Source organism: Rhincodon typus, chromosome 40 (genome assembly GCF_021869965.1).
Source record: "Rhincodon typus isolate 14 chromosome 40, sRhiTyp1.1, whole genome shotgun sequence".
Taxonomy (NCBI): Eukaryota; Metazoa; Chordata; class Chondrichthyes; order Orectolobiformes; family Rhincodontidae; genus Rhincodon; species Rhincodon typus.
In genome coordinates this window covers 3935080-3947693 of record NC_063371.1, presented here as the reverse complement: position 1 = coordinate 3947693, position 12614 = coordinate 3935080, and the positions used below count along the sequence as shown (strand labels likewise).

The following is a 12614-nucleotide window of genomic DNA, read 5'->3' as shown; positions in this document are numbered from 1 at the left end:
AGGGGGGGAATTGGTGGTGAAGGGGGGAGTTGGCGGTGAAGGGGGGGTGTTGGCGGTGAAGTGGGGGTTGGCAGTGAAGGGGGGGAGTTGGCAGTGAAGGGGAATCGGCGGTGAAGTGGGGGGAGTTGGCGGTGAAGGGGGGGAATTGGTGGTGAAGGGGGGAGTTGGCGGTGAAGGGGGGGTGTTGGCGGTGAAGTGGGGGTTGGCAGTGAAGGGGGGGAGTTGGCAGTGAAGGGGAATCGGCGGTGAAGTGGGGGGAGTTGGCGGTGAAGGGGGGGAATTGGTGGTGAAGGGGGGAGTTGGCGGTGAAGGGGGGGTGTTGGCGGTGAAGTGGGGGTTGGCAGTGAAGGGGGGGAGTTGGCAGTGAAGGGGAATCGGCGGTGAAGTGGGGGGAGTTGGCGGTGAAGGGGGGATAGGTGGTGAAGGCGGGGGGAGTTGGCGGTGAAGGGGGGGACAGCAGCGACCCAGCGGCTAGCCTGGCATCAGCGAGAAGTCTGCTGCGGGGAGCCCTCTGAGAGAGCCTGAGATGTTCCTCTTTATAAGTTTGCTTCTTATTTTTCTCTGCCCCATGGTTACCCTGTGCACAGCAGTCGTGTTAACTCTTTTACTTCATTTCCCTATTCTCATCTGAGTACACGCGACAAGAAACCTAATCCAATTGGACCTTGCGGAGTTATCATCAGCACCTTCCTTAAGCTTGCAACTTAAATGTCCCAATCTTAATTCGCACGTCTCTCTTTGTAGCTGTAACCTCACAACTTCTTTGTGAATACTCACTGGCCTTTTCCATTGTGGTTTTGAGGAGTGACCTTATAGAGGTTTATAAAACCATGAGAGAGGTATAGATAGGGTGAATGGTAGGTGTCTTTTCTCTTGGGGAGGAGATTTCAAGACTAGGGGACATATATTTTAAGGTGAGAGGAGCAAGATTTAAAAAAAGACATGAGGGGCAATTTTTTTACACGGAGTGTGGTTCATGTGTGGAATGAGCTTCCAGAGGAAGTGGTGGATGTGGGGACAGTTACAACGTTTAAAAGACATTTGGATAAGTACATGAATAGGGAAAGGTTTGGGGGGATATGAGCCAGGAGCAGGCAGGTGGGACTAGTTTAGTTTGGGATTATGGTCGGCATGGGCCGGTTGGGCCGAAGGGTCTGTTTCCGTGCTGTGTGACCTCGGTGGTAGTTCTTTAGCACCTGCGTCCAAAAGCCCACTTTAGCTGCTCCAGTGAGATACCGAGGGAGCTCCACACCGAGAAAAGTGTCCAATGGGCATTAAATTGAGGCCCTCTCGGCTTGTCCTTGGGGATCCCATGGTGCTGTTTGAAGACAGATGAGGAAAGGCCCACCAACTTATATCCCTCCGTCCGACAAAATCAGGAAAGGTTAATTATCCGTTCACGGTCCATGGGAGAGTGTGCCACAAAAAAAAATGGCTGTATTTTAACAACGACTCCATTTCAAAAGCAACGTTATTGGTTGTAAAGGTCTTTGGGGTGTCTCGAGATTGTGAAAATTGCCATTTCTCATTCAAAATCACCAATTCCATCCCTTACCTACTTCGTCGTTAGTGCCTTTTTAATGGTCTTTGTATCTACGTGACAATATTCCTCAGCTTCCCTTTCCCAACATCTTTATTTCTGGGAAACACAATTTCACGTCAGCACATCTCAAGCTGGCGATATATCTGGCAGCTTGTTCCACACACGCACCAACCTCTGCGTGAAAAAGTTGCCCCTCAGGTCCCCTTTTAAATCTTTCCCCTCTCACCTTAAACCTATGCCCCTCTAGTTTTGGACTTTCCTACCCTGGGGGAGAAAGACCTTGGCTATTCACCCTATCCATGCCCCTTGGGATTTTATAAACCTCTATAAGGTCACCCCCTCAGCCTCCGACGCTCCAGGGAAAAATATGCGCTCAGATGTCCTCGTGAAGGATTTAGACCCCAATGCATTGAGATGCAAGACTGTCCCTGCTCTTGGTTCAAGTCTCACGCCTTCCTGCCCTTGTTCTCTTCTCCATTTCCTTCCTTCGCTTCTCAGTTTTCCTCGCTTGCTTGAAGCCGGGTTAATTTTATAACTGGGGCTTATTTTGGTCTCGATGTACAGGCACAGCTGAAGAGGCCGTGGCACTGAGGCCAACTGTTCTTTGCCGGTCCTCCCAAGCGTGCCTGAGCCGATTCTCGTCGAGACGGGGCCGGAGAGGGGCACCCTGGGAGTTTTCCCTAAACGTTCGCTTCCGTCGGAGCGTTTGCCGAGGGATTGACCGGGGAGCAGGAAGCCGCCACCTGCTGCAACGTTCCTGCCAAATGCCAGCCTCGCACGGCTCCGAACCCGGGAATGTTGTTTTTCTCGTGGCCTTGCCAGTGTTGTACGACCCCTAGCGAAGTTGTCAGGGTTGCAGAGATGAAACCAGATTGACCCTGCTTATCCTGGACTTCAGCTGCCTGCGCGTTCCTTGTTTCAATCCTACGAAGGACGATGTCGGAGGTGAGGAGACATCATTTTTTACACAGCGAGCTGTTGGCTGCCATCCAAAAACAACCCGGGAAGCGGATTCGGAGATAATCTTTTGATTAGAAATGGCACTAAATGATAAGACGTAGCGGCAGAATGAGGCCACTCAGCCCATCGGGCCTGCTCCGCCATTCGATCTGTTCATCCCACTTTTCTGCCTTTACCCCCAAACCCTTGACTCGCTTCCCGATTAAAAACAAAATCTGTCTGTCGCAGCCTTAAATAAACTTCAGACCCGACAGCCCTCCGCGGTGAAGAATTCCACAGATTCACTCCTCTTGGAATAGATTCCTCCTCATCCCTGTCTTCGATGGCTGACCCTTTATTCTGACATTACGCCCTCTCGCACAAGGGGAAGCAACTTTATAGAATCCCTACAAAGTGAGAGCAGGCCATTCGGCCCATGCTCATCCTCTGAAGAGCATCTTACGCAGTCCCAACCCACTAAACCCTGCATTCCCCACGGCCAATCCACCCTAACCCGCACATCCCTGGGCACTATGAGTAATTTAGCACGGCCAATCCACCCTAACCCACACATCCCTGGGCACTATGAGTAATTTAGCACGGCCAATCCACCCCAACCTGCACATCCCTGGGCACTATGGGTAATTTAGCATGGCCATTCCACCCTAACCTGCACGTCCCTGGGCACTATGGGTAATTTAGCACGGCCAATCCACTCTAACCTGCACATCCCTGGGCACTATGGGTAATTTCCCATGGCCAATCCACCCTAACCTGCACGTCCCTGGGCACTATGGGTAAGTTAGCATGGCCATTCCACTCTAATCTGCATATCTTTGGACTGTGGGAGGAAACCAGAGCATCCGGGGGAAACCCCACTCAGACACGGTGGGGGGGAGAATGGGCAAACTCCCCACACAGTTGCCACCCACCTCCCAGAGACTGGAATTGAACCCAGGTGCTAACCACTGGGCCACTGTGTCAGTCCACTATTCCACATGCGTCCTGTCAAGTCCTTCTAAGAATCTTGTAAGTGTCAATAAGGTTGCCTCTCAATAGCCCCGACCTGCTCAAACCTCTCCTCATAAGACAGTCCCTCCATACCTGGGATCAGCCGAGTGAACTTACTCTGGGCTGCCTCCCATGGCCAGTCTATCTCTGCTTGGATATGGGGCCCTGAAACCAATCAGGGCTTTTCTATCTGTGGTCTGACTAGTGTCTGTTGCAGCTTTAGGTCTTTTTGACAGTGTCTTTGGAAACAATGGGCGTGCCAGGGCTGCTTTCGTCTCACAAAAAGCTGCCAATGTTCATTTAACTCGCTCCTGGCAGCGAAGGAGCTGACGTAACGCTTTCCAGTAGCTGCTAGGGCTGGAGTGACATTTCTTCGATGGTCAGTTGTCAGCGATCGAGTTTTTAAAAAAAGGGAGGATTAGCCGCTGCCCACAGTCTGAGACGCGAGTGGGCAGGACTGAAAGTGGGCACGACGACTGGCATTACTTTAATTCCAGCGCTCAACAGTTTCAAAGCACGCTCCCCCCTCCCCCACCACAAATGGAGCAGGTCCCCACCAAAGCGATCCGTGCAATCATTTGTGAAGCAGCTGCAGCTCAAACCTGGTGCTTGCTGGGTGAGGGTAGGTGCGTTCACATATCAACAGGCATCTCCCTGCCTTTGTGCGCAATGCTCCGAAGACGAGTCACCGGACTTTGAAGTTTCTCGCTTTCTCTCTCTCTCTCTCTCTGTCTCCACGCATGCTGCAGAGATTCTTCAGCGTTCTCGGATTTTTATATATATTTATTTATTTCATATGTATATATATAAGATGTCTCAGCTGGTGCCACTCTCCTGCCATCTCTCCCCACGGCCCTGCCAGTTTTCTCGCTTAGGATTATTACCCGCTTTGCTTTGCCAACGTCCCTTGATAGGATCAGCTCCCGCTACGCTCCCAGGCAGTGCATCTGGACCCGCGCTACACAAGGTGTAAGGACAGTTCCTCATGGGGCAAAAGTGGGATGGGGCGCTGAGCTGATGGCATCTCGAATGGAGGAGGAGGCTCAAAGGTCCGAATGGCCTACCGTAGTTCTTGTTTCCAATGTTTCTCTGAGGCATGATGGGCATCCAGTCCCGCCGGGATGGGGAGGGTTGGGGGGGGCGGGGCTGGTGGTGAGTGTGGTACATGGGCAGCACAGACTGGCATACTGCCCAGACTGAGTTGGATCCTCCCAGTGAGCACCAGCAGCTCATCTGCATTTGGGCAAGATTTGACAGCGTGCGGAGATAGAGTCATTGAGACATACAGCCGGAAACATCCTAAATTAATCCAGTCCCATTTGCCAGCATTTGTCCCATATCCCTCTAAACCCTTCCTAATCATGTACCCATCCCAATGCCTTTTAAATGTTGTCATTGTACCAGCCTTCACCACTTCCTCTGGCAGCTCGTTCCATACACACACCACCCTCTGTATGAAAAAGTTGCCCCTCAGCTCCCCTTTTAAACCTTTCCCCCTCTCACCTTAAACCTATGCCCCTCTAGTTTTGGACTCCCCCTACCCTGGGGAAAAGACCTTGACTATTCACCCTATCCATGCCCCTCATGAGTTTATAAACCTCTATAAGGTCACCCCTCAGCCTCCGACGCTCCGGGAAAATAGCCCCAGCCTCTCCCTATAGCCCAAACCCTCCAACTCTGGCAACATTCTTACAAATCTTTTCTGATCCCCTTCAAGTTTAATAACATCCTTCCTCTAGCAGGGAGACCGGAATAGAATGCAATATTCCAAAAGTGGCCCTAACCAATGTCCTGTACAGCCGCAACATGACCCTCCCAACTCCTATACTCAATGCACTGACCAATAAAGGCAAGCGTACCAAACACCTTCTTCACCGCCCTGTCTACCTGCAACTCCACTTTCAAGGAACTACGTACCTGCACCTCAAGGTCTCTTTGTTCAGCAACACTCCCCAGGACCTTACCATTAAGTGTATAAGTCCTGCCCTGATGTGCCTTTCCCAAAATGCAGCTCCTCACATTTATCTAAATTAAACTCCATCTGCCGCCCCTCGGCCCATTGCCCATCTGATCGAGGTCCCGTTGTACTCTGAGGTAACCTTCGCTGTCCACTACAACCTCCAATTTCAGTGTCATCTGCAAACTTACTAACCATACCTCCTGTATCTGCATCCAACTCGTTCATGTAGATAATTTTGGCAGAACTTTGATCTTACTGGTGGGTGTGTGAGTGCCAGTCGTCAGCCAATTTGACTGTGGGCAGCGTTCAGAGCTGAGATGGGGTCCTGCTTATAATGGCGGGTCTTAAGAATGCGCAGAGAATCCCCCGTCCTCGGCAGCTTGCTGTACTCGACGTCAGCGTACTCCGAGTGGGGCAAGGAGAAAACATTGAGAGCCTCCTATCATGCATTTGTTTCTGTTTTTGGTTATCCCCAACTGTGCCATCCCGAGAAAGATAAAAAGGAGCCAAATCAGAGGGGAGCGTTGAAGATATCACGCTTGGAGTCTTCCTTTTCTCCCTCCGAGGGGCGTTATTCCCAAAAATGCTGACTGGAATGGGAACAGCACCGCCTATGGAATTTCATGATTGGTTGTCTCACTTTGAACCCCATTTCCCAACACCACCCCCACCCCAATTGAACCAAACTCCATTTATAACAATCCTTACTCTGAGACTGTCTGGGACAGTCTACCGAGAGAGTTAGTAGCTCAGAGACCAGATTCACACAATACTTGGCCCTATTTGATTCATGTTTTAAGCCAGGCACCACCTCCCCCCCATCCCCACCCCCCAACCACCAACCTTTCAAACTTCCGAGATTTCCGGTGTGCTGTGCCATGTTGGAATCCACAGCTCCGTTTCCCACAACTTGGAACGTCAGCAATAAAGCAGATCCTTTAGCTGTTTTCGACTCTGACCTGCTCCAAAGTCTCTTCAATCGTGCGGGTTTTTTTTTGTTTAATCGACACGCTCTGACGCCACTTAACTGCTTTCGATTTGTACTCCGTTTCCAACGTTCTTCCTTCTCCCTCCCGTCCTGTTCGAAATAGGCTGCTGGGGGCAGCTTGCGTTTTTTTTTTCAAGGGTGGAGGCGGATCCAGTCATAGGGGTGCACGGCCCACAGAAACTGACACTTCGATTCCAACTCGTCCAGATATCCTGAATTAATCTGGTCCATTTGCCTGCGTTTGGCCCAAATCCCTCTCACCCCTTCCTGTTCGCAGATTCATTATTCAACTCCTCAAGGCAGTCCTGCCTTGCAGCAAGATCATAGCCCAACTCCAGCTCGCTACCTTCGCCCTGTGTCCCTTATCGATTCACAAACGATGGTGGTGGTTGTGGGAGGTCAGTCATCTCAGCTCCAGGACATCTCTGCAGGAGTTCCTCAGGGTAGTGTCCTCGGCCCAACCATCTGCTTCATCAATGACCTTCCCTCCATCATTAGGTCAGGAGTGGGGGATGTTCGCTGATGTTCGCACAATGTTCAGCTCCATTCGGGACTCCTCAGATACTGAAGCAATCCGTGTTCAAATGCCACAAGATCTGGACAATATCCAGGTTCGGGCTGACAAGTGGCAAGTGACATTCGCGCCACACAAATGCCAGGCTATGACTATCACTAACGAGAGAGAATCTAACCATCGCCCCCTTGGCATTCAATGGTGTTCCCATCACTGAATCCCCACCTCACTATCAACATCCTGGGGGTTACCATTGACCACAAACTGAACTGAACCCACCACATGAACACAGCGGTTACAAGAGCAGGTCAGAGGCTGGGAATCCTGCAGCGAGTAACTCCCCTCCTGACTCTCCCCCCAAAGCCCGTCCCACCATCGACAAGGCACAAGTCAGGAGTCGGTGGAATACTCCCCACTTGCCCCGGATGGGGGCAGCTCCAACAACATTCAAGAAGCTCGACACCATCCAGGGACAAAGCAGCCCCCGGCTCGATTGGCACCACACCCACAAACATCCCACTCCCCCCCACCACCGACGCTCAGTAACAGCAGTGTGTACCATCTACAAGATGCACTGCAGCAACTCACCGAGGCCCCTCAGACAGCACCTTCCAAACCCACGACCCACTTCCATCCAGAAGGACAAGGGGCAGCAGGTACATGGGAACACCACCCCCTGCAAGTTCATCCTCCGAGCCCCTCACCGTCCCCGACTTGGAAATATATCGGCCATTCCTTCAGTGTCGCTGGGTCAGAAATCCTGGAACTCCCTCCCTGAGGGCACTGTGTGGGGGTCCCTACACCACACGGACTGCAGCGGCTCACCCCCAGCTTCTCAAGTGGGGAAAATAGGAGGAAACGGGGCAATATATGCTGGGCCTGGCCAGCGATGCCCATGTCCCACAAAATGAATGAAAATAAAATCTACAACTCTGTTCTAAAATCAGTAACTTGTCTTGTGAATTGTTCGAGAAATGTATGTCTGCATATTGCTTTTCAAAGTAATGCTATGGCAACAAATTTCTCCCCCCGGGCCAACGATCTCTTAGGAGGGACTTTGACGAATAAGTTCTAGAATATTAATAGCAGCTACCAGCCTTGTCCTGCCCAGCTCTCTTCAATTAAGTATGTCAGGAAGGAGCTACCCTTTACGAATCTCTCCCGCTCCCTAAGCACAGATAGAAAGATTTTCTGAAGAAGGGTCCAGACCCGAAACGTCAGCCTTCCTGCTCCTCTGATGCTGCTTGGCCTGCTGTGTTCATCCAGCTCCACACCTTGTTATCTTAGAAAGATTTCCAAATGTTCAGTCACTTTATACCTAGCAGAGGACGTGTGAAGTTAGCTAGTCTGTAATTCCAAAGATTTTCCAGTCTGAAGCTACGGTTCCAGAGTGGAGAGACTTTTGGAAGATCAGAATCTTCTGAAGAAGGGTCACCGGACCCGAAACATTAACTCTGATTTCTCTTCACAAATACTGCCAGACCTGCTGAGCTTTGGCCAACAATAATCCCAAACTAAACTAGTCCCACCTGCCTGCTTCTGGCCCATATCCCCCCAAACCTTTCCTATCCATGTACTTATCCAAATGTCTTTTAAACGTTGTAACTGTACCCACATCCACCACTTCCTCAGGAAGTTCATTCCACACACGAACCACTCTCTGTGTGAAAAAATTTGCCCCTGGTGTCTTTTTAAAATCTCTCTCCTCCCTCCTTAAAAATGTGCTCCCCCTAGTCTTGAAATCCCCATCCTAGGGGAAAGACACTTACCATTAACCCTATCTATACCCCTCATTCCCCACATCTGACCACAGATGAAAATACAACGATAATTGCCAGCAAGGTACAAAGATTAAATGAGGAAGTTAAATACTTTGAGGGTAAGGTTTCAAGAAGGAATAAAAGAATGGGGAGGAAAAGACAGGATTGCATTTTTATTGCGCCGTTCACATCTTAAGGACACCCACCACATGTTCTGTGCTGTTGAAGTGCTTGTAATGCAAAGAACGAGGTCAGAAACCTGTGCACAGCAAGATCCCTGAGAACCGGGTTAAGGCGAATCTGGTTCGGTTTGAGAGGGTACTCTATCCTTTGAGCCAGAAAATCCACCCAGGCCAGAGCGTGGGTAGATAACTCTACGTATTACTCTACTGTCTCTGACAGTATAATACACGCATAATACTGCCCTGGGGAGATTGCTCAGATCTCTGGAATGGGGATTCGAACTCCTTTTCGGGTGATGTGATGAGATGGGTGAGCCAGGGGAAGAATTCGGACATCAATTAAAATTTCTGGGTCTTCACCTTGAAAGCAGATGGCGTGAGGCTGTGCGTTTGTTTTTTTTTTAAACTGTTAAAGCAGTGGGGAAGGGTCATCTAGCAATTCAGAGTTTTATCTGGTTTAGAAAGTCAGTCAGTGTCACTCTATCTAACTACTACTGCAGTCCCAGAATGGTTAAAGTATGCAACTGAATGTATGCTATCCTAGCAACAGATGTCTCCATAAATGGTTTTCTGTAACTAGAGTCCTGCGTTCACTGTCTCAGTTTCTCCCGTGCCGTTTATATTTTGAAATGTGACGGTGTGCCCCCTTGACCGTACAGCCCCCTGGGTCAAACATCTGACGTCCTGAGCCAAAGAGCTGCAGAGATTTCAGCTCGTCCTGGTTGGGGAAATAATTTGTTTGCAAAAGACAGCTGAAGAGTTTGCGGGTGTTTACTCTCAGCCCCTTGGCGGTGTCCTGGTGATACGAGTCGCAAAATAATGCAACTCTGACTGGGGGATTTCAGTCAGAGCCCGTTCCCTCAAGGGACTGGCTGAGTTGCAACAGAAGAAATGACGGGACCCCCATTGCAGCAGACGGTGTGAATTTATCAGTGAGACAGTTTGGGGTGTGTTTGGGGGGGATGTGGAAACAGAACCACCAGCGCAACGCTGCAAGAAAGGCGTGGCACTGCAAGGTATGCTAAGGATCCAATTTCAAGAGGTCTATAATAGCGCTGGGGTCCCCTTCTAACCCCCTCCCACAGGCCCATTGAATACTCTTGTAATTTAAAACTCCCAGAGCACAAATCCCTCAGCTGTCCTTGCAGTTGGCAGTGACAAATGAAAACCCCTTGACTGTGAGCCAAATGAATTTCCGCTCCCCATCATTCTCCGCTTTCAACACAGTTGACCATTTTTCAATGCCTGTCCCCCAAGTCTCAGTTGGACGGTTGTCGTGACCGCGAACTGGGCCTCCTCATTGTAGCCTGCAAACCACTCGCAACGGTTTCACTCGCGACTGTTACCTCTCGGCAACCCTTGGCATCTATCGTCGAACCCCGACCCCGTCTTATTTTTCATGCAAATGCCACTTCGACATCTGGCTTCGCCTCACCCCTACTTGCCACTCCTCACCTGTTGCCAAATGATCCGAACATCTTCAGATCGGATGCCCGCTCACGGTCGAGGAGAAATACCCTCCCGATGGTGCCCCAGTGGTTGGCGCTGCTGCATCACGGAGCCCAGGGACCCGGGTTCGATTCCACCCTCAGGGTGACTGTCTGTGTGGGTTTCCTCCAGGTGCTCCGGTTTCCTCCCACAGTCTAAAGATGTGCAGGTTCGGGTGGATTGGCCGTGCTAAATTACCCATAGTGCCCAGGGATGTGCAGGTTCGGGTGGATTGGCTGTGCTAAATTACCCATAGTGCCCAGGGATGTGCAGGTTAGAGTGGATTGGCCGTGCTAAATTACCCATAGTGCCCAGGGACGTGCAGGTTAGGGTGGATTGGCCGTGCTAAATTACCCATAGTGCCCAGGGACGTGCAGGTTAGGGTGGATCGGCCATGCTAAATTACCCATAGTGCCCAGGGATGTGCAGGTTAGGGTGGATCGGCCATGGGGAATGCAGGATTACAAGCAGATGTTCACCTGCACATCTGCCAATGTGGTATACTGCATCCGCTGTACCCGGTGTGGCCTCCTCTACATCGGGGAAACCAAGCGGAGGGTCGGGGACCGCTTTGCAGAACACCTACGCTCGGTTCGCAATAAACAACTGCACCTCCCAGTCGCGAACCATTTCAACTCCCCCTCCCATTCCTCAGACAACATGTCCATCCTGGGCCTCCTGCAGTGCCACAACGATGCCACCCGAAGGTTGCAGGAACAGCAACTCATATTCCGCTTGGGAACCCTGCAGCCCAATGGTATCAATGTGGATTTCACAAGCTTCAAAATCTCCCCTCCCTCTACAGCATCCCAAAACCAGTCCAGCTCGTCCCTTCCTCCCTAACCTGTTCTTCCTCCCACCTATCCCCTCCTCCCACCTCAAGCCGCATCTCCATCTCCTACCGACCAACCTCATCCCGCCCCCTTGACCTGTCCGTCCTCCCTGGACTGACCTATCCCCTTCCTAACTCCCCACCTACACTCACCTTTCCTGGCTCCATCCCCGCCTCTTTGACCTGTTTGTTTCCTCTCCACCTATCCTCTCCTCTATCCCTCTTCTATCCGCCTCCCACTCTCTCCCTATTTATTTCAGAACCCCATTCCCCTCCCCCTTTTCTGATGAAGGGTCTAGGCCCGAAACATCAGCCTTTCTGCTCCTATGATGCTGTTGGCCTGCTGTGTTCATCCAGCCCTGCACCTTGTTGTTACAGGGATAAGGGTTGGGTGTGGGTGTGGGTGTGGGTGGGGTGGTTTGGTATGCTATTCAGAGGGTCGGTATAGACTCTAAATATTTACTCTGCCTTCTCTCTCCCCAGGTGCTGCCAGACTTGCTGAATTTCTCCAGCAATTTCTGTTCTTGTTTCCCACCTCCAGTATTGGCAAGTCCTTTGTATCAATTTACTCGAGGGGATTGCATTTTACCCGCATCTACACTGGCTCTCCCTTTAGGTGTTTTGTAGGTTTCAGTGAGAATTACCTCTCAATCTTCAAAGGTCTAGAGAATACGGGCCAAGTTAGCCCAATCTTTGTTCATAGGACAGTCCCATCTGCCTGGGAACATGTCTGTAGAATCTTTATTGCATTCCCTCAGCAGCAGTAATCTCTCTCTTTTCTTTTTCTATTCATTTGTGAGATGTGGGCGTCGCTGGCTGGCCAGCCTTTATTGCCCATCCCTAGTTGCCCCTTGAGAAAGTGGGGATGAGCTGCCTTCTTGAACTGCTGCAGTCCTCCTGCTGTGGGTTGACCTACATTGCCATTAGGGAGGGAATTCCACGATTTTTGACTCTGAAGGAACGGCCGATATATCTCCAAATCAGGGACGGTGAGGGGCTCGGAGGGTGAACTTGCAGGGGGTGGTGTTCCCATGTACCTGCTGCCCCTTGTCCTTCTGGATGGAAGTGGGTCGTGGGTTTGGAAGGTGCTGTCTGAGGGGCCTCGGTGAGTTGCTGCAGTGCATCTTGTAGATGGTACACACTGCTGTTACTGAGCGTCGGTGGTGGGGGGGAAGTGGGATGTTTGTGGATGTGGGGCCAATCGAACCGGGGGGGCTGCTTTGTCCCTGGATGGTGTTGAGCTTCTCGAGTGTTGTTGGAGCTGCCTCCATCCGGGGCAAGAGGGGAGTATCCCATCACATTCCTGACTTGTGCCTTGTCGATGGTGGGACAGGCTTTGAGGGGGAGTCGGGAGGGGAGTTACTCGCTGCAGGATTCCCAGCCTCTGACCTGCTCTT

General features: G+C 51.1%; 1 protein-coding gene across 1 annotated transcript in view; it reads right to left on the bottom strand.

Moving 5' to 3' along the window:
• usp39 (ubiquitin specific peptidase 39) overlaps positions 1 to 12614 on the bottom strand; it is a 44179-nt gene that overhangs the window by 23608 nt on the left and 7957 nt on the right. The window contains exon 3 of the mRNA XM_048618499.1: positions 1994 to 2378. Within this exon, the coding sequence (XP_048474456.1) occupies positions 1994 to 2378 (385 nt within the window). The remainder of the gene's footprint in view (positions 1 to 1993; positions 2379 to 12614) is intronic.